Raw genomic sequence first — 23,285 nt, 5'->3', positions numbered from 1 at the left:
CACATATGCTGAGCACTTGTTGGCTGCTTTTCCATCACTCTCCTTGGTCAAATAGTTCTTACACAGCCTGGAGGTGTGTTTTGAATCATTGCCCTGTTGAAAAACAAATGATAGTCCCACTAAGTGCCAACCAGATGAGATTGTGTATTACTGCAGAATGCTGTGGTAGCCATGCTGGTTAAGTTTGCCTTGAATTCTAAATAAATCACTGGCAGTGTCACCAGCAAAGCACCCCCATACCATCACACCTCCTCCTCCATGCTTCACGGTGGGAACCACACGTGGGGAGATCATTCATTCACCTACTCTGTGTCTCACAAAGACATGGCGGTCGGACCCAAAAATGTCAAATTTGGACTCATCTGACCAAAAGACAGATTTCCACCGGTCTGATGTCCATTGCTCATGTTTCTTGGCCCAAGCAAGTCTCTTCTTCTTATTGGTGTCCTTTAGTAGTGGTTTCTTTGCAGCAATTTGACCATGAAGGCTTAATTCACGCAGTCTCCTCTGAACAGTTGATTTCGAGATGTGTCTGTTACTTGAACTCTGTGAAGCATTTATTTGGGCTGCAATCTGAGGTGCAGTTAACTCTAATGACCTTATCCTCTGCAGTGGAGGTAATTCTGGGTCTTCTTTTCCTGTGGCGGTACTCATGAGACCCAGTTTCATCATAGCACATGATGGTTTTTGCAACTGCACTTGAAGAAACTTTAAGAGTTTTTGACATTTTCCGTATTGACTGACCTTCATGTCTTAAAGTGATGATGGACTGTCGTTTCTCTTTGCTTATTTGAGCTGTTCTTGACATAATATGAACTTGGTCTTTTACAAAATAGGGCTATCTTCTGTATACCACCCCTACCTTGTCACAACACAACTGACTTGCTGAAATGCATTAAGAAGGAAAGAAATTCCACAAATGAACTTTTAACAAGGCACACCTGTTAATTGAAATGCATTCCAGGTGACTACCTCATGAAGCTGGTTGAGAGAATGCCAAGAGTGTGCAAATATGTCATCAAGTTAATGGGTGGCTACTTTGAAGAATCTCAAATATAACATATATTTTGATTTGTTTAACACATTTTTGTTACTACATGATTCTATATGTGTTATTTCATAGTTTTGATGTCTTCACTATTATTCTACAATGTAGAAAATTACAATAAATGTAAAAAACTGTGAATGAGTAGGTTTGTCCATACTTTTGACTGGTATTGTATATAAAAAAAATATTTGATAAAATATATAACTTTGCCTTTACTGCTATAGCCCATAGAAACGCATTGAGGAACACATTCATAAATGGCAAAACAGACAGTCAAAAGTAGGAGACATAATGAGATATAAGAAAGCTAAGCAAAAATAAATATAATTTTTTTTACACTTTCCATACTTCAATGTAAAAAAACAAACCCGGTACCGGTTACTATCAGATGAGTCCCGTGATACTTGTGGGGGTCGTAGTACAGAATGTAGAGCAAAACAGAGAACACCATCGCGTGACTCTTTCCGTACGTGCGTGTCTGTAGTGGGGTAATATGTATCAATTATTAGTTATCAAACCGTTCGGATGCTATAGACGTTTTCGTGAGAAGATCGATTTTCGGGATGTCTCATGGTCTGACAAACACAGCTGTAGCTAAGGCCACATTTTCCACCACAGAAAATTGATACGTGAGTGCGTGTGTGCGTGTGTGTGTGTGTGTGTGTGTGTGTGTGTGTGTGTGTGTGTGTGTGTGTGTGTGTGTGTGTGTGTGTGTGTGTGTGTGTGTGTGTGTGTGTGTGTGTGTGTGTGTGTGTGTGTGTGTGTGTGTGTGTGTGTGCGTGCGTGCGTGTGTAGCGATGATCTCTACTATCATGTACTGACTTCTATGTGAACACTTTTTCTGTTTGTCACACACACACACACACACACACACACACACACACACACACACTGAGAAACATGAGGGCATGTCCTATTAGATAAAACCAGTCTGATGTGGTTTATGGAGACTTCAGCTTGTTAGATCAATGTTGTGTTTCTACAAAGGAATCTGGTAATCAGTGTATAGCTACTTTATAATATTTCATTGAATGTTTATTTGTCTTGTTGATAAGATGGTAAAGTCCTGCATGGTCTAGTTTGGGAGCAGTACCAGTACTTACTGTACTGGGCTGTGCTGTTGTGAGTGAAATATCTCCACTAAAAACTTCAGTCCATAATCTGCTATGAGGACTTTTTCAATTATGTGAATTGAAATAATTTTGCGGTTGAGATGGAATCGACCCTAACTCTGATTATTTGCCCTGCCGAGCCACTCAATCTTCTAATAACTGTAATCCTTCCTCAATGTAGCTATAGACATACACACTGCTACGTGCACGCACATGTGTGTGTGAGTCAGTGGTCTGCAGTGAAGGATCCGTGTGTGTAATGAGTATTGACCCAAGGAAGACCGCTTGCACTGGGTAATATGGCTACAAAAGAGAGAGGGAAGGCTGATTGCAAGAGAGATAGAGACAAAGAGAGACACCCTCACAGACAGCCATTTCAGTGAACAGTGTACAGTAGTGTGAGTCTACAGCAGTAGATGACTGATTAATTATGCACAACACATGGACATCTTTGTTTGGTTCAGATTTGGTGCGTTCCGGCCTTGATTAAGTTAATAATTGATATGTTGGATTCACATCTCCAACTAAAGGAAAAAGTTCAAGAATAGGATTAAGCCAGTGGCTCAGATAGAACTATTCAAGCAGTAGATGCATCTCCTTTAAATGTTTCTATAATGGTTGCGTTGTCCACAACAATTGAATACTGCTTTTGTAATACAGTGAATAGCCTGAAGTTGATGTAACAGTATTTATTCAACCTTTTAATGAGTTACACATCCATTTGGAGTTTTACTGTGTTCTATAAATGTATTCTTATGTAATCAAAGAAAGTGTGCATTTTCAGAATTGCAAGTCTGTGGAGATCTTCACAAATGCTATAATAATCTGCCCAGAATCTCAAACCACATTGATCCTTTGTACTTTTAATGTAATCTCAACTGCAATCCAGGTCATTTGGTTATGCTATTAGCTGAAGCACAGGGATAACACATTAAACTGTTGTATAAATAAAGTAAATAACATTTAATTACCAATTTGAACTGTGTTGTGCTTTTAAATGGATTAAAGTGCAATTATTACACATTTAGTTGACAACTAAACCAAAAATCAGACATTGTTTTCCCCTTGGAATTTTGTTGAGCTTTTTAGATTGTTGAATGCATGTTCATAACACATTGGGAATTCAACAAACTTTGTTGTGCTTTTAAATGGATTAAAGTGCCGTGATTACACATTTAGTTGACAACTAAACCAAAAATCAGACATTGTTTTTCCCTTGGAATTTGGTTGTGCTTTTAGATTGTTGAATGCATGTTGATAACACATTGGGAATTCAACAAACGTTTGTCACCCACTCTTTGTGAGTGGGTGAATCTACAGAAGGTTGTAATCTCATTGATCAATGTCTCAACCAAATATGACCCAATTTTCCAAGTCTAAATGTTGTGGTGTGCCCAGTGGGTAGGCAGTATTTCTTAAACTTACAGAAGGCAAATCATTTCTGCAAAATGAAATATAAATGTTAATATCAGATAGAACTGGTCTTTACTTCAAGATTATTGGGTTGTGATGTATTTCTGATACCTTTTAATACTTTTTCTGCGAGATGTTTTCTAAGACCCCTTTTCCATCTGTTTGACCATAAATCAAAGAAAGCCGTTGCTTATTCCACATTTCTAGCATGGAAAATGGTTGAAACGTTTATATATGCTTTATAAATAGACTCTTAGCATTCCTTTGACACCACATTTGAACTTGACATGTTAGAGCTCATGGGGCTTTTTACATGGAAATGGCTTTAGCTAAAGTAGGACAACAGCTGGGACAACCGTTTTGCCCTCACTCACATGACCTCTGTTTATGGTTTCCTTATCAAATCATTTATTGGTCGCGTAGTTTCGCAGATGTTATTGCAGGTGCAACGGAATGTTTGGAATGCTAGCGCCTAACAGTGCACCAATAAAAAGTTATCAAAAACTACAAACCAGAAATCAATCAGTAATCCAAATGCAACTCATGCGAATATACACCAAAAATATATAGTAAGAATATGTACAGCAGTATACAGTGCCTTCGGAAAGTATTCAGGCCCCTTGACTTTTTACACGTTTTGTTAGGTTACAGCCTTATTCTAAAATTGATTTTTTTTATCCTTCATCAATCTACACACAATGCCCCATAATGACAAAGATTCATAAAAAACTGATATCACATTTACATAAGTATTCAGATCTAAAGTACTCAGTACTTTGTTGAAGCACCTTTGGCAGCGATTACAGCCTTCTTGGGTATGACACAACAAGCTTGCCACATCTGTATTTGGGGAGCTCGTTGGTCTTGGTCATAGTGGAGTTTGGAGTGTGACTGTTTGAGGTTGTGGACAGGTGTCTTTTATACTGATAACAAGTTCAAACAGGTGCCATTAATACAGGTAACGAGTGGAGGACAGAGGAGCCTCTTAAAGAAGAAGTTACAGGTCTGTGAGAGCCTGAAATCTTGCTTGTTTGTAGGTGACCAAATACTTATTTTCCACCATAATTTGCAAATAAATTCATTAAATATCCTACAATGTGATTTTCTGGATTTTTTTTCTCATTTTGTCTGTCATAGTTGAACTGTACCTATGATGAAAATTACAGGCCTCTCTCATATTTTTAAGTGGGAGAACTTGCACAATTGGTGGCTGACTAAATACTTTTTTGCCCCAATGTATATTGATTTGTTTAACACTTTTTTGGTTCCTACATGATTCCACATGTGTTATTTCATAGTTTTGATGTCTTCACTATTTTTCTTCAATGTAGAACATTTTAACAATATATAAAAAACCTTGAATGAGTAGGTGTGTCCATACTTTTGACTGGTACTGTATCTGGGGAATGGTATAAAACAATTGCTAGAATGTTGAAAGTTTCCAAGAGCACAGTGGTCTTCATCATTGGGAAATGTAAAAAATATGGAAGTACCCAGACTCTGCCTGAGCTGGCTGCCCGACCAAAGTGAGAAACTGGGCAAGAAGGACCTTGGTCAGGGAGGTTCCTGACCTGAGATAGGAGAACCTACCAGAAGGACAACAGTCCCTACAACACTATACCAATATGGGCTTTATGGGAGAGTGGCCAGACGGAAGCCACTCATAAGAAAAAGGCACATGACAGCACGCATGGAGTTTGCAAAAAAGCACATGAAAGACTGCGATCATGAGGCAAAAGATTATGTGGTCTGATGAGACAAAAATGTTACTCTGTGGCCTGAATGCAATACGCTCTGTCTGGAGAAAACCAGGCACAGCTCATCACCTGTCTAACGCCGTTCCTTCTGTGAAGCATTGTGGTGGCAGCATTATGCTATGGGGATGCTTTTCAGTGGCAGGGACTGGGAGACTGGTAAGGATAAAGGGAACAATGAATGGAGACAAATACAGGCAAATCCTTGATGAGTGCAAATGACCTTAGACTGGAGCGAAGATTTACATTCCAACTGGACAATGACCCCAAGCATACAGCCAAAGCAACACTAGAATGGCTTCAGAACAATGATATGCAACTCCTTGAGTGGCCCAGCCAAAGCCCAGACTTGTAGCCCATTGAAAAGCTGTGGAAAGTCTTAAAGATTGTTGTTCACCGCAGCTCCCAATCTAATTTAACAGAGCTTGACAACATCTGAAAAGAAGAATGGGAGAAAATCCCCAAATCCAGATGTGCATAGCTGATACAGACATACGCAAGATGACTCAAAACTGTAATTGCCACCAAAGGTGTTTCTACAAAATATTGACTCAGGGGCGTGAATACTTATGTATATGAGATATATCTGTATGTAATGTTTTATAAATGTACAAAAATGTCTAAAAACTTGTTTTCACTTTGTCATTATGAGGTATTGTGTGTATATTGGTGAGAAAAATGAGAATTTAATTCATTTTGAATTCAGGCTGTACCCAACAAAATGTGGAATAAGTAATGGTTAGGAATACTTTCTGAAGGCAGTATATATTAGAATGAGCTATGTGAAGAGTCCAGTATACACAGTGTGAAAAACTATATAAAATAAACATGAAACTTGAATTGTCCAGTGTTTAATGACTCTATATACTGTAAGTGTGTGTGTTTGTGAGTATGGGCGTATGTGTGTGAGTGTATATGTGAGTACAGGTCTGTCTGTCTGTCTGTCTGTCTGTCTGTCTGTCTGTCTGTCTGTCTGTCTGTCTGTCTGTCTGTCTGTCTGTCTGTCTGTCTGTCTGTCTGTCTGTCTGTCTGTTTCTTTCTTTCTAATTACAGGAGATTGTGTGATGGCCTGGATTCAGTCGAGGCTTTGATGCACTTGTACTGTCTCTGTCATCTAGATGGTAGCAGAGTGAATAGACCATGACCTGGGTGGCCATAGTGCAGGGTCACTGTACTAGGGAGTAGAGTATGTTCAGAGTATATTGCGTTTGTGCCTGTGGCTCCTGCAGGCTATCTTAATTAACTTGTTATTATGCAATAAACACTTCCAGAAAATGACTGACCTGATTGATTGCTATTCCACCCAGTTCTCTCTCTCACGCCTCTCTCCTACCCCCCCCCCCTTTCTCTCTCTCCCAATCTCCCAATCTACCACCAATCTCTCTCTCTCCTTTCTCCTCTTTCTTTCTCTCTCCCTTCCCTCTCTCACACCCTCTTTCAATCCAATCCAATGTCTTTGTCCCCTTTTTCTCTCACACCCTCCCTCCTATCTTCCTCTCTCCATTCCCCACCCTCTCACACCTTCTCCCACCCCAACCCCATTCTCTCTCGCTCTCTCCCCCTTTCTCTGCCCCTGGCAGCCTCAGACCAAGCCTAGGTCTCCGAAATTTATTTGGTTTTCACAGGGCAGGGTTTTAATTGTGTTTCTGTACCAACCATCACACACAAACACATACTCATACTTATACACATACACCGCCACTGTCTTTCCGTCTTCTCCACCTGACGAGAATAAATTGGATGCATAATGAAACAGTAATGAATGAAGAGCCCTTTTTGTGGGAAAATAATTCCCCTCGCAGCTCCCAGTTGATGCTTTAACAATCTATTACTTTGTGAGTTTTTCATATTTACGAAACTGCAACTGTTCTCTCCTCAAATACGTATATTAAATTGCGTTTCTATTTACATATTCAAATTGATTATGGAAAAGGCAAACGGCACAGTCCATAAAACGGTTAGAGTTCGAGAGAGCACACAGCGCATCGTCCTCCTCGCGCCCCCTCTCTTGCTCTCACTCTTTCTGACCCTCCCTCCTTCCATCTCTCTCTCCGTGCAGTGAGATTCCTGGGGACATCACAGCGCGAGGCAAGTCTGCTTTGAGGAGAGCGCAAGGACAGATTAACCCTTCATATCGGAGAGCAAGCCTACATCACATCAGACAGCATGCAGGTAAACAAACTCAACTTCATTCATTATATTAAAGTGGTCATGGTTCTTTTACATTTTAGCCTACCATTGCTTCTGAAATTGCGCGTCAATCCAAAACTGCATGTTTCACACCTTATAGGGGTAATCCGCAATAAAAAAAACTGAGGGATGGGGCTATAGAAAGAGCTATGGATGCAATGACTGACCATTCATGATTTAAAAAGTATAGTTTTTGAGGCTATACAGTGACGTTTACATTTACTTTGTTTCCAAACATTGGAGTAAAACAACCTTATTTTGGGGGTTCTGTTGTGGTAAGACAGTTGAACTAAGCTCATGGGGCATTTATAAATTACATTCTTCAAGAATCAATGGGTACATATCATTAATTTATTTACTGTAAATCCAAAAAGGAATGTAGCAACTGCAGATTGCCCCTTTAATAATTCGGAAGAGAAATTGCTATAAATCATAGTAGCCTAAACAAATAGACAACTTGTTGTGTGTTTGCTTCCGTTCTTCCATCCACATGTCCTTCAGCAGCACATTTCACTCTATTTGAGCCAAAGCAGAGAAGTTAAGTAATTAGCCTGCTGGTAATTCTACAGTGCTGTCTGTCTTCTTGGGCTGGGGCTCACGCTTTTAGCGCGTACGGCACAGGGACCTCATTCTCGGCTGCTTCCAGTGAGGTGTCACAGAGAATCATGTCTTCCACCGCGAATGTGCTGTCTCTCTCTTTCTCTCCCTCTCCCTCGCGCTCTCTGTGTGTCTGTGTGTGTATGTGGGCGTATGTGTGTGGGTTTGTGTTTGTGTGCGAGTGTGTGTCTTCCAATTTGTGGTGACTAGGACCCTATAGTCCCTCCACCTGGGTCTATTGTGATGATTCATGTGTGAGCGTGACTATAAATCTTTAAATAGTCTGGTTTATAGAGGACTGTATTACCCTGTGTGTGAGACTATTTGTTACTGTGTTTTATGTTACTGTTTGAATCACAGTTTCACAGTTTCAGAAAGAATTTCTGAGAATTGGGAAATCTGTGGAGTGATTGTGGAGTGGACAGACATCACACACACACACACACACACACACACACACACACACACACACACACACACACACACACACACACACACACACACACACACACACACACACACACACACACACACACACACACACACACACACACACACACACACACACACACACACACACACACACACACACACACACACACCTTTGATTGATTGATGGATCTATTTACCTGATTAATTGATTGATCTATAGATTTACACATTACCATTCACAGTCAGTAGGTAGCCTATATTCGTTCGCCATAGAAACTGACAACAAGGTCTCTAGGAGGTGGGATGACCACCCCTGAGCTAAGTTGACCTACCACTAAATAGTTTGACCCACAAACACTGAAAAGCACAAGATAGGGAGAAAGGCTTGCTGAACACTGCTGACTTTCATCCTTCTGCCTAATCGGACTGATTCAGACCTAGAACACCAGATGAGTCGTCTACATGGCCAAACAAGGTTAAGAAACAGTCAGGCAGAAAAGAAAACTGGGTAAAATGAATGTGCCTCCGTCTGTCAGTGATGGTTGATCTAGTACAGGGCTATTCAACTCTTACCCTATGAGGTCCAGAGCCTGCTGGTGTTCTGTTCTACCTGATAATGAATTGCACCCACCTGGTGTCCCAGGTCTAAATCAGACCCTGATTAGAGGGGAGCAATGAAAAAACGCAGTGGAACTGGCTTCGAGATCCAGAGCTGAATTTGAGTGGTCTGGTAAGATTGGATCCTAAGTAGACATGGATTTAGTGTATTTATCACAAGTACACTACATTCCTCAAGCCTTACAATAGGGGGTGACAGTACAGAGATGTTGGTATAGGGATGTGGGCAGGGTAGAGAGTTTCTTTTAAATATTTACCTCCTGCGATTGGGTGAAGTGTAATAAATCAATCAATTGATCACATTATTGGTAAAAAAGCTGATTGTTCCACAGAGATGTTGGCTCAGGCTGGAGTGAGGGGTTGTGTGTGTATGCATGTGTGTGTGTATGTTTGTGCATGCGTGCATGTGTGTGTGTATGTTTGTGCATGCGTGCATGTGTGTGTGTGTGTGTATGTTTGTGCATGCGTTATGTGTGTGTGTATGTTTGTGCATGCGTTACGTGTGTGTGTATGTTTGTGCATGCGTTATGTGCATGCGTTATGTGTGTGTGTATGTTTGTGCATGCGTTATGTGCATGCGTTATGTGTGTGTGTATGTTTGTGCATGCGTTATGTGCATGCGTTATGTGTGTGTGTATGTTTGTGCATGCGTTACGTGTGTGTGTATGTTTGTGCATGCGTTATGTGCATGCGTTACGTGTGTGTGTATGTTTGTGCATGCGTTATGTGTGTATGTATGTTTGTGCATGTGGCGACTTGTGATTTGAGTCATCATCGCGTGTTGATGCTAACTAGCTTGGAGTGGAAGATTGAGACAGGGCTGGCTCTGGGCTCAGAGAAACCTTTCCTCACTCTCTCCCTCTCTCTCTATTTCTCTTTCTTTCTCCCTCTCTCACTCTCACCCACTCGTTCTCTCTCTCTCACCCTCACCCACTCGTACTCTCTCTCTCACTCTCACCCACTCGTTCTCTCTCTCTCACTCTCACCCACTCGTACTCTCTCTCTCACTCTCACCCACTCATTCTCTCTCTCACTCTCACCCACTCGTACTCTCTCTCTCACTCTCACCCACTCGTTCTCTCTCTCTCACTCTCACCCACTCGTTCTCTCTCTCACTCTCACCCACTCGTTCTCTCTATCTCACTCTCACCCACTCGTTCTCTCTCTCTCACTCTCACTCACTCGTTCTCTCTATCTCACTCTTACCCACTCGTTCTCTCTATCTCACTCTCACCCACTCGTTCTCTCTCTCACTCTCACCCACTCGTTCTCTCTCTCTCACTCTCTGGGTCATTCCACCAAATTTGTGCTTTTTGCATCCCTTTGATATTTTAAGTAGAAATTGTGCACCAATATTGTCTAATATAGACCACATGGAGAATTCAATAAATCCGATTTTTTATATGAATAAATACTTGCTAAAGTGCCCAAATTGTGCATTTTGACATGCCCCTCCGTGCACCCTCTGTTACTTCGAGGAAGATTTTGACATGCCCCTCCGTGCCCCTCTGTTACTTCGAGGAAGATTTTGACATGCCCCTCCGTGCCCCTCTGTTACTTCGAGGAAGATTTTGACATGCCCCTCCGTGCCCCTCTGTTATTTCGAGGAAGATTTTGACATGCCCCTCCGTGCCCCTCTGTTACTTCGAGGAAGATTTTGACATGCCCCTCCGTGCCCCTCTGTTATTTCGAGGAAGATTTTGACATGCCCCTCCGTGCCCCCTCTGTTACTTCGAGGAAGATTTTGACCTGCCCCTCCGTGCCCCTCTGTTACTTCGAGGAAGATTTTGACATGCCCCTCCGTCCCCCTCTGTTACTTCGAGGAAGATTTTGACATGCCCCTCCGTCCCCCTCTGTTACTTCGAGGAAGATTTTGACATGCCCCTCCGTGCCCCTCTGTTACTTTGAGGAAGATTTTGACATGCCCCTCCGCGCCCCTCTGTTACTTCGAGGAAGATTTTGACATGCCCCTCCGTGCCCCTCTGTTACTTAGAGGAAGATTTTAATCCACTTTAACCCAACATTTCTCCAAGTTTTCACCATCATTGTAAACCTTAGTAATGTTGTTGCTGTGACAAAGTTATTTCTGAAGATGATTATTTCTTTCATGTGATTAGTGATTATTTACGTCAACTGAACTCTCGTTTTAATATGGTGAAACTATTCCTTTTAAAATATTTATTTAAAAAGAAACATTGAACATACAATAGTGAAATCGTGGTATGAAAGCTGGTGAGCTGGTTCTACTCTTTTTGGTAATTTGCTGGTGTTTTGTGGTGGAAAACTGAGTGAGTCGAGCATAACATGCTAACTCTGTTACCCATAGATAGACAGGGTAGAAAGGTTTTTGCAATTGACATTTTGTTCTGAAGCTTGCATTCAAATGCCACTCCTTGTTTGATTTGATTTGAACATTTTATAATACATAAAGAAGCCACACCAGGCAACCAATACATGTACCCAAATTGCCGAAGATTATACACACAAAAAGTCTAAGACTTGTTTCTGTTGTGAACCTCTATTGGTAGGCAAGTGGCTGCAGGGCAATCAGACACAATGCCCACATATTTAGATTTATACAAAAAAGCTAACACAATAAGCTTCCATTGTCCCTGTCACAACAGGATTGATTGGCTGATTTAAGGTGAACTTGTTTCTCCCTCACTCCCTCTCTCTCTCTGTCTATCTTTCTCCCTCACTCACTCTCTCTCTCTGTCTTTCTCCCTCACTCCCTCTCTCTCTCTGTCTATCTTTCTCCCCCACTCCCTCTCTCTCTCTGTCTATCTTTCTCCCTCTCTCTCTCTCTCTCTCTCTCTGTCTATCTTTTCTCCCTCACTCCCTCTCTCTCTCTGTCTTTCTCCCTCACTCCCTCTCTCTCTCTGTCTTTCTCCCTCACTCCCTCTCTCTCTCTGTCTTTCTCCCTCACTCACTCTCTCTCTCTGTCTTTCTCCCTCACTCACTCTCTCTCTGTCTATCTTTCTCCCTCACTCACTCACTCTCTCTGTCTGTCTTTCTCCCTCACTCCCTCTCTCTCTGCAGGCATGGCTGACATTGATGAGCTGTTGACATTTTGAAGTTTAAGTAAACAATAATGTGATATTTACATGTGTACAGTATTTACATAGATAGTTCTGAGTATTGAAGTAAGAGCGTTCTTCTAGTGTTGTAATTCAGGGGGACTTATTCAAGACAGATACCTTATTCAGCTTTCATCTTTTTTATTCAAGAACCATCTGTCTGTCTGTCTGTGTCCCTGTCTCCTTCCCTCTGTCCATTCTTACCTGTTCTCTGTTATAATCAGGTCTATACCAGGGCTGACCAACCAAGGATCTAGAGCCCAGGTTCCAGCTCTTTACTACACTAATTCAGATCTAAGTTGAAGACTATGTTTAGTTCATTGTCTGAGTCAGGTATTAGTGCTGGGCTGGAACAAAGGTGTGCACACACTGTAGCCTATACACTGCTATACACTGCTACCTGTACAGTAGGAGCAGAATGAAATTACACTCCCAGTCAGCATCACATGGCTTTACACGTACAAGTTCATTTTAAAGCAAAGACATTTTCCGTAGCTCTGTCAGTCCTCATCACTCCACACACGCACGCACGCACATGGACACACACACACACACACACACACACACACACACACACACACACACACACACACACACACACACACACACACACACACACACACACACACACACACACACACACACACACTCACACACACACACACTCACACACACACACACTCACACACACTCACACTCACACTCACACTCACACTCACACACACACAAACACACACACCTGCAGGCGCATGCAAATACACCTGTTCAAACAAATTGGGGTGTCTTGTGACCACATCCCCTAGAGAGGCACACACACACACAACACTGTGGTACTGAGTGACTGGAGCTACAAAGGGAGAGATTTACACAAGCTGCATTTTTTCATGTGGCCAATGGTTTCATCTGGTTTTGACCAGAGGAAATAAAACATAATTAGAATAGTACTAAAGATTACACAGAATTTAGAATCAGTGCTCAACATGAATAGAAAGACTATCGTTTATACAGTACACATATCGTTTATACAGTACACATATCGTTTATACAGTACACATATCGTTTATACAGTACACAAAGGATGTGGGGCGGCAGGTAGCCTAGTGGTTAGAGCGTTCGACTAGCAACCGAAAGGTTACAAGATCGAATCACCGAGCTGACAAGTTAAAAATCTGTCGTTCTGCCCCTGAACAAGGCAGTTAACCCACTGTTCCTAGGACATAATTGAAAATAAGAATTTGTTCTTAACTGACTTGCCTAGTTAAATTAAGGTCAAATAAAAATTAAATAAATTAAATGTTGATGGAACAGTTTCCATTCTTGATTTCTTTACAGGTTGAGCTCACATTGATCAATGTCCACCCAGTACCCTGCCCTGAACCTTACTCACTGTTCTCGCCGGCTACCACCCAGTACTCTGCCCTGAACCTTACTCACTGTTCTAGCCGGCTACCACCCAGTACCCTGCCCTGAACCTTACTCACTGTTCTCGCCGGCTACCACCCAGTACCCTGCCCTGAACCTTACTCACTGTTCTAGCCGGCTACCACCCAGTACCCTGCCCTGAACCTTACTCACTGTTCTAGCCGGCTACCACCCAGTACCCTGCCCTGAACCTTACTCACTGTTCTAGCCGGCTACCACCCAGTACCCTGTCCTGAACCTTACTCACTGTTCTAGCCGGCTACTCAGTAACCCAGTACCCTGCCCTGAACCTTACTCACTGTTCTAGCCGGCTACCACCCAGTACCCTGCCCTGAACCTTACTCACTGTTCTAGCCGGCTACCACCCAGTACCCTGCCCTGAACCTTACTCACTGTTCTAGCCGGCTACCACCCAGTACTCTGCCCTGAACCTTAGAGTCTGCTGCCCCATGTACAGTTGAAGTCGGAAGTTTACATGCAACTTAGACAAATACATTAAAACTCAGTTTTTCCACAATTCCTGACTTTTAATCCTAGTAAAGAATTCCCAGTCTTCAGTCAGTTAGTTCACATTCTTAAAATAAGGTGGTGATCCTGTCAGAATAATAGTAGTTAGAATGATTTATTTCAGCTTTTATTTCTTTCATCACATGCCCAGTGGGTCAGAAGCTTACATACACTCAATTAGTATTTGGTAGCATTGCCTTTAAATAGTTTAACTTGGGTCAAACATTTCGGGTTGCCTTCCACAAGCGTCATACAATAAGTTGGGTGAATTTTGGCCCATTCCTCCTGACAGAGCTAGTGTAACTGAGTCAGGTTTGTAGGCCTCCTTGCTCGCATACACTTTTTCAGTTCTGCCCACAAATTTTATATGGGATTGAGGTCAGGGCTTTGTGATGGCCACTCCAATACCTTGACTTTATTGTCCCTAATCCATTTTGCCACAACTTTGGAAGTATGCTTGGGGTTATTGTCCATTTTGACTGATGTCTTGAGATGTTGCTTCCATATATCTACATAAGTTTCCCAACCTCATGATGCCATCTATTTTGTGAGGTGCACCAGTGCAGCAAAGCACCCGCACAACATGATGCTGCCACCCCCATGCTTCATGGTCATTATGGTCAAACAGTTATAGTTTTGTTTCATCAGACCAGATGACATGTGCAGTTTCAAACCATAGTCAGGATTTTTTTATGGCGGTTTTGGGACAGTGGCTTCTTCCTTACTGAGCGGCCTTTCAGGTTATGTCGATATAGGACTCGTTTTACTGTGGATATAGATACTTTGTACCTGTTTCCTCCAGCACCTTCATAGGGTCCTTTGCTGTTGTTCTGGGATTGATTTGCACTTTTCACAACAAAGTACGTTCATCTCTAGGAGACAGAACGTGTCTCCTTCATGAGTGGTATGACGGCTGCGTGGTCCCATGGTTTTTATACTTGCGTACTATTGTTTGTACAGATGAACGTGGTACCTTCAGGCGTTTGGAAATTGCTCCCAAGGATGAACCAGACATGTGGAGGTCTAAAAAAAAATTAAAAGAGGCACTGAGTTTGAAGGTCGGCCTTGAAATACATCCACAGGTACACCTCCAATTTACTCAAATGATGTCAATTAGCCTATCAGAAGCTTCTAAAGCCATGACATTATTTTATGGAATTTTCCAAACTGTTTAAAGGCACAGTCAACTAAGTGTATGTGGACTTCTGACCCACTGGAATTGTGATACAGTGAATTATTCGTTAAATAATCTGTCTGTAAACAATTGTTGGAAAAATGACTTGTGTCATGCACAAAGTAGATGTCCTAACCGACTTGCCAAAACTATAGTTTGTTAACAAGAAATATGTGGAGTGGTTGAAAAACGAGTTTTAATGACACCAACCTAAGTGTATGTAAACTTCCGACTTCAACTGTACAGAGTCATTGTTTCACTTTATATGTACAATATATACTGTATTCTACTCATAGCTCATTCTACGCATAGCTCATTTTACTCATAGCTCATTCTACTCATAGCTCATTCTACTCATAGCTCATTCTACTCATAGCTCATTCTACTCATAGCTCATTCTACTCATAGCTCATTCTACTCATAGCTCATTCTACTCATAGCTCATTTTATTTTTCTGTGTATGCGACCAACTAACTCTGATTTGATTACTGTTATGTCTGTACACACACACACACACACACACACACACACGCACACGCACACGCACGGACAAACACAATCAAACACAAACGCACACACAAACCAGCCCTACACTCAAGTCCATATGAATCCGCCCCCCTCCCACACACCTATGACAACCATGCATTTTCTCACAGATAGAGAGGTAGTCTTTGGACCCCCCTCTCCCGGGCACACTTCCCCCCCTATCTCTCTCTTTTCCTAAATCCCCTCTCTCTCATTCTAGTAACCATCCTTTAATGCAGACCACTGTCACACACACACGCACACACACACACGCACGTACGCACACACACACACACACACACACACACACACACACACACACACACACACACACACAGAAAAGCAGGAAAGAGAGAGAGAGAGAGAGAGAGAGAGAGAGAGAGAGAGAGAGAGAGAGAGAGAGAGAGAGTAGGACGACAGGAGAGGGAGAAGACTAGCAAAGTGATTGACTGATAAATAAATTGCGAGCAATGAAGAGATGGAGATAGACAGAGAGAGTAGGAGGACAGGAGAGAGAAGACTGGCGAAGTGATTGACTGATAAATATATAAATGAATTGGGAGCAATGAAGAGATGGAGAGAGAGAGCGAGAGAGAGAGTTCTAATGAGAGAAAAGGGAGATTCTGGTGTGTGTGTGTGTGTGTGTGTGTGTGCATTAACGGCAAAACATGAAAATGTGGCACTGACTCACCCATCGATTGCTATTTCAGTATTGCCTCGATGAAGAGTTCACCATTCGACTCGCTGGGTTATCCACGTGTGACATGCACATGCAATTACAAGCCTAGCTTGAGATAGTGGCAGGTGCAGGATCAATATCCACCTTCATAACATGCATGAAGCCTGAGTTGGAATGTTAAGCTAACTGAAGCTGGCTAGAGTAGTTTCATTTGGCATCATAATATAAACCTCTGGTGTCTTAGCCAGGTCTGAATCAGTCCCGATAAGGTGGGAAGGATGAAAACCAGTTGTGTTGGGAAACTGTAGGCCTACACTACAGTTTTAAAAAAATGAGCAATACATAGTGGGGGAGGAGAAGAGGACAGGAAGGGAGGAGAGAGGAGTAGAGGGGTGACAACGGCAGAGGAGAGCGAGGGAGGCAAACACACTCACAAACATGTAGAAAGAGAGGGACAGAGAGAGAGAGAGAGAGAGAAAGAGAGAGAGAGAGAGGGAGAGAGAGGGTAAAGAGAGAGGGTGGAGAGAGAGAGAGGGTAAAGAGAGAGGGTGGAGAGAGAGAGAGAGTAAAGAGAGAGGGTGGAGAGAGAGAGAGGGTAAAGAGAGAGGGTGGAGAGAGAGAGAGAGAGAGAGAGAGAGAGAGAGGGTAAAGAGAGAGTGTGGAGAGAGAGAGAGGGTGGAGAGAGAGAGAGAGAGAGAGAGAGAGAGGGTGGAGAGAGAGAGGGTGGAGAGAGAGGGTGAGAGAGAGAGAGAGAGAGAGAGAGAGAGAGAACATATCTCACCAGGGTGGCCAGGCAGGATGTTAATCAAACATGACTTATTAATGGTATCACCCGTCTGTGACGCTACAGCCGAGGACTCCTCGTGTCTTCTCTCCTCCGCTCCCCCTCTTCTCCTCTCCTCTGCTCCTCTCCTTGCTTTGCGTCTCTCCTCTACTCCCTCTCTTCATCACTCTCTTCTGTCCTCTTCTCCTCACTCCCCCTTCTCTCCTCCGCTCCCCTCTGCTCCCCCTCATCACTCTCTTCTGTCGTCTTCTCCTCACTCCCCCTTCTCTCCTCCGCTCCCCTCTGCTCCCCCTCATCACTCTCTTCTGTCGTCTTCTCCTCACTCCCCCTTCTCTCCTCCGCTCCCCTCTGCTCCCCCTCATCCCTCTCTTCTGTCGTCTTCTCCTCACTCCCCCTTCTCTCCTGTCCTCCGCTCGTCACTCTCCTCTCCTTCATTAGTGATGGGTCTATAATATCTCAGCATCTCTCATTCAGTACATCACCACATGAGGAAAAAGGGTATGTTAAACTTAAGGGTTAGGTTTTGGGTTACAATTAGGGTTAAGATTAAAATTAGGGTTGGGGTAAAAGCCAATTAATGCTTGATCTGAAAATGTGGTCGGAGGCTCCGTATGGAGGGTGTGACGCAACCGCGGAGCCTCCAGAGGCATGCAGAGGTCAAATTGAGCTCTGTACTGCGTTGCCGTCCTCCTGCCAAATGTAAATGCTGCACGGCCAATGCAGACATTGAATTGACGATGCAGAGCCTTTAAGGGGTTAGAGGTTAGGTTTTGGAGTTACGTTTAGGGTTAGGAGTTACGTTTAGGGTTAGGGTTAGGAGTTACGTTTAGGGTTAGGATTATGAGTTACGTTTAGGGTTAGGGTTAGGAGTTACGTTTACGTTTAGGGTTAGGAGTTACGTTTAGGAGTTACGTTTAGGGTTAGGAGTTACGTTTAGGGTTAGGAGTTACGTTTAGGCTAGGGTTAGGGTTAGGAGTTACGTTTAGGAGTTACGGTTAGGAGTTACGTTTAGGCTAGGGTTAGGAGTTACGTTTAGGGATAGGAGTTACGTTTATGGTTAGGGTTAGGAGTTACGTTTAGGGTTAGGGTTAGGAGTTACGTTTAGGGCTAGGAGTTACGTTTAGGGTTAGGAGTTACGTTTAGGGTTAGGAGTTACGTTTAGGAGTTACTTTTAGGGTTAGGAGTTACGTTTAGGGTTAGGAGTTACGTTTAGGGTTAGGAGTTACGTTTAGTGTTATGTCAGGACCCGGTTTCGAACCTGGGTCTCCGGAGTGAGAAACAGTCACTTAACCAACTGAGCCACGAATAGACAGCAGAACCCAGAAGATGAGGCAGACACAGCAGTACTTAAGACGGTGTATTTAATAAAGAAAAAATCCTAAAATACAAAAATGGCAAATCCAAAAGGTGGTAGATAAAACACAAAAAGACCTCAAAAGAAACTCACCAAAAATAAACAAAAACAAAAAACAGAATACCACAAGAACGTCACCCGGAATCGACAAGAGCACACAGAACACTAGGGCAGGGTGCTAACATACAAACACAGAGCACAGAACTGAGGGAAACAAAGGGTTTAAATACAATCAGGGAAAACGAGACACAGGTGCAAATAATAATGGGGATCAAGGGAAAAACATAGGGACAAAAAGCACAATGGGGGCATCTACTGACCAAAACCCGGAACAACCCTGGCCAAATCCTGACAGAATCCCCCCCCTAGGAACGGCTCCTGACGTTCCTACCAGCTCTCTCAGGGTGGAGGACCCTGACCTGACGAATGAGGTCAGGGTCCAGGATGTTTTTGGCAGGAACCCAGGAGCGCTCCTCGGGACCGTAGCCTTCCCAGTCCACCAGATACTGCCAGGACCGCTGCACCCGGCGGGAATCCAGTATCCGGTGGACGGTATAAGCCGGCTGGCCTCCAATGACACGAGGCGGAGGGGGAGGTCTGTCTGCCGGGACAAGGGGAGAAAAAACAACAGGTTTTAACAATGACACATGAAATGTGGGATTAATCTTAAGGGATCTGGGTAAGTGTAGGCGATAAGAAACTGGGTTAACTCTCCTGGCAACCTTGAAGGGACCGATGTATTTTGGGACAGCTTGCGAGACTCCACCCGTAGAGGTAAGTCTCTTGTGGAAAGCCAGACTCTCTGGCCGGGGCGCAGGGTAGGCCCGGGACGGCGACGTCTGTTGGCTTGTTGTTGATACCTCTGTGAGGAACGCATCAGATTAAGACGGGTCTTCCTCCACATAAGCCGACAGCGTCTGACGAACCTCAAGGCTGAAGGCACTCTGACTTCTGCCTCCTGGTCCGGGAACAATGGAGGAGCATAGCCAAACTGACACTCGTGCGGGGACATACCAGTGGAGGAGGAGCGCAAGGTGTTGTGCGCGTATTCGGCCCAAACAATAAAGGATGACCATGTGGACGGGTTGTCACGAGTCATACATCGGAGGGTGGTTTCCAGCTCTTGATTCATCCTCTCTGTTTGGCCGTTGGACTCCGGATGGTACCCTGAAGATAGACTGGCAGAAGCCCCCATGAGTTGGCAGAAGGCCTTCCAAAACCTTGAGGCGAACTGGGGACCTCTGTCAGAAACCACATCTTGAGGAATGCCGAAGACTCGGAACACATGATTAATTACCAACTCAGCCGTTTCCTTGGCAGAAGGTAACTTAGTCAGAGGGACGAACCTGGCCGCCTTTGAAAACCTGTCGATTATGACTAGGATAGTAGTATTGCCATGGGATGGAGGAAGTCCAGTAATAAAGTCCAATGAGATATGGGACCAGGGTCTGTGGGGAACAGGTAAAGGATGAAGGAGTCCTTGAGGGCGGAGGTGAGAAGATTTGCCCTGGCAGCACACGGGGCAGGCATTGACGAAAGTGGCAACGTCTTCTCTTATGGTAGGCCACCAGAACTTACGCTGGATGAACTCCAAGGTGCGACCTACACCCGGATGACAGGTGAGGCGAGAGGAGTGCCCCCACAGAAGGACCTGAGTCCTCACTGCCTTGGGGACAAACAACCGATTGGCAGGGCCTCCTTTAGGGTCCGGTTCGCTAGCTTGAGCACGTCTCACGGTATCCTCAACTTGCCACGAGATCGGAGCCACAATCTTAGCAGCAGGAAGGACAGGCATGTCCGTGTCATCTCGAATGGCAGGAGCGTAGACTCGGGACAGGGCATCCGGTTTGAGATTCTTCGACCCGGGCCGATAGGTGAGGATAAACTGGAATCGATTGAAGAAAAGAGACCATCTAGCTTGTCTAGAGTTCAATCGCTTCGCCTGCTGGATATACTCCAGATTTTTGTGGTCCGTAAGCACTTGAAACGGGTGAGAAGCCCCCTCGAGCCAGTGTCTCCATTCCTTCAATGCCATCTTAACCGCTAGGAGTTCACGATCCCCCACATCGTAGTTCCTCTCAGTCGGGGTAAGCCGGTGTGAGAAGTAAGGGATTTCACCCCCGTAGTGGACAAAAATGAATGGCAAGTTATTGGCATAGGACAAACCATGCACACATTGGCCAATACCACCCAAAGCTGCGTTGATTCATGCAAAGTTTACTTCTATTGCCATATGGGTATTGCCAGTTGTAACACTTCAAAAATCCAACAGGTGGCGATTGCACTCCACCATGGTTTTTCATATTGGTATTGGACTCCAAGTCAACATCCAAAAGCCAAATTTTGAAAAAACGAATTTTTTGAAAAAAACGTATCACCCCTTAAAAAAGTGCTTTCTGGACCGTTTTTCGAAATTCTTTCGCTTTTTTTGACAATTACACATGTATAAGAACTGTATGAAAATACTTTTGTCCAATTTTATTATCATAATTTTTTAGATTTTTTTACTTGCGCATATTGCATATGTTTTGTCCATTTGCAATATGATTTCATAGGAAGTCAGAAGTCAAAAGTCAAAAATTATAAAATTTCATAAAAAACTTCACACACCCCTAAAAAAGTGCTTTCTGGACCGTTTTTCGAAATTTTTTCGCATTTTGTGTCAGTTACACACGTATAAGAACTGTATCAACATACTTTAGTCATATTTTATTATCATAATTTTTTTTTTTTTTTTTACTTGCGCATATTGCATGTGTTTTGTCCATCTGCAATATGATTTCATAGGAAGTCAGAAGTCAAAAGTCAAAAATTATTAAATTTCATAAAAAACTTCACACACCCCTAAAAAAGTGCTTTCTGGACCGTTTTTCGAAAAATTTTCGAATTTTGTGTCAGTTACACAAGTATAAGAACTGTATCAACATACTTTAGTCATATTTTATTATCATAATGTTTTTTTTTTTTGTTGTTTGTGCATAAGGCATATGTTTTGTGGGGGCCAAATGTCATAAGAAATTTGACATGCTCAAAAATCCTTCAGAAATGCAAAATTGACTGGCCTGATGAACTCGGGATGGCCGGGCAGTGATTGTTGTTCCTTTCAATCACTCGTGGTGTTGATTTCATCATGTCCATTTGTTTATGTTTTCTCACTTTTGCAAAGTCACTGTGCATTTGCCATATGGTTAACTGGGCAGTCACCATCACCAATTTGTCATGCCATAAAAATCATGCAGGAATGCCAAATTGACTGGCCCGATGAACTCGGGATGGCTGGGCAGTGATTCTGGAACCTCTCCATCGCTCGTTTGGCTTGATTTCAGAATGTCGCTTTTGGTGATGGTACCTCACCGCTTAAACATATTGCTAATGGACAAGAGTCACCTGCAAGTCACCGTCCATCAGTCAATTTGATATCATTCAAAGCTAACTATTGGAGGCACTGTCAGTCTCTACGCACCCCAATGATACGTCCCTCCATCCATGTTGTGTATCTGTGTGATTTAGTTTTCCTTTGAATTTTTATGGGAAAAATGACTGATTTACAGTTCATGGGGTTGCCTAATCATATATATGAAGTTTTGGAAAGATCTGATTTTTTTAACCCCTCCAAACAGCCCATGAGACACCAATTATGGCACTTCCGGTTGGCACAGGAAGCTGTAACTCAACATACATCCTCATTGGGGTATTCCATTAGAGAATCCTGAGTTTTAAGTCTATACCATGAAAACTGACTGATTTACACAGGGTTCAATGCACTATGTCCATCAAATTGCAGGCAGTGTATGGGTATACACTTTTAGGGCGATTTGAACCACTTCCGGTTGGTCCAGGAAGCTTAGAATCGACACAGGTAGACCTTATAGTGGCCTGATGGACTGGTACCAAAGACAGGTTCATACAGCATTCATAACCCATAAAGACTCCAGGTTGTATTTAGTGGAGCAGCCAATGTATTCCTATGGGAGAGAAGTCAATGAACACTGTTTTTATGTAAACACCTTCTTTTGACTGTGAAGGGTTAATGTCACACGGTCAAGGATAGGCTTGGACAGATCAGGAGGACCTTAGGAACAGTCCTGTGGTTGAATTGTCTTTCTAAACCTAACGGTTCCGCCGCTGTCACCCAAAATCAAATGACGTACTGGTGAAGGCTTCATATTGGGCCTATTTTTCTCATGGTCGCGCGCTCAGACCGAGCGAGCTACGGTCAAGCGGGGCACCTCGTTGGACTCGGCACAGTCTGGACACTATGGTCATGCCATTGTTTGTGTTGATTTCAGAATGTCCATTTGGTCATGTTTTCTCACTTTTGCAAAGTCACTGTGCATTTGCCATATGGTTAACTGGGCAGTCACCATCACCAATTTGTCATGCCATAAAAATCATGCAGGAATGCCAAATTGACTGGCCCGATGACCTCAGGATGGCTGGGCAGTGATTTTGGTACCTCTCCATCGCTCGTTTGGGTTGATTTCAGAATGTCGCTTTTGGTGATGGTACCTCACTGTTAAAACATATTGCAAATGTTCCTTACTTTTGCAAAGTCACTGAAAATTTTTGCAGGAATGCCAAATTGACTGGCCCGATGAC

General features: G+C 43.2%; 1 protein-coding gene across 1 annotated transcript in view; it reads left to right on the top strand.

The window, feature by feature from the left end:
- The first annotated feature begins 7,436 nt into the window (after positions 1-7,436).
- The window catches only part of kcnip3a (Kv channel interacting protein 3a, calsenilin), a 56,912-nt gene continuing 41,063 nt past the window's right edge, over positions 7,437-23,285 (top strand). The window contains exon 1 of the mRNA XM_064984051.1: positions 7,437-7,499. Coding sequence (XP_064840123.1) covers positions 7,494-7,499 — 6 coding nt within the window. The 5' untranslated portion in view covers positions 7,437-7,493. The remainder of the gene's footprint in view (positions 7,500-23,285) is intronic.

Source organism: Oncorhynchus masou, chromosome 1 (assembly GCF_036934945.1).
Source record: "Oncorhynchus masou masou isolate Uvic2021 chromosome 1, UVic_Omas_1.1, whole genome shotgun sequence".
Taxonomy (NCBI): domain Eukaryota; kingdom Metazoa; phylum Chordata; class Actinopteri; order Salmoniformes; family Salmonidae; genus Oncorhynchus; species Oncorhynchus masou.
The sequence above is the reverse complement of the archived record's forward strand: the minus strand, read 5'-3'. Positions and strand labels throughout refer to the sequence as shown.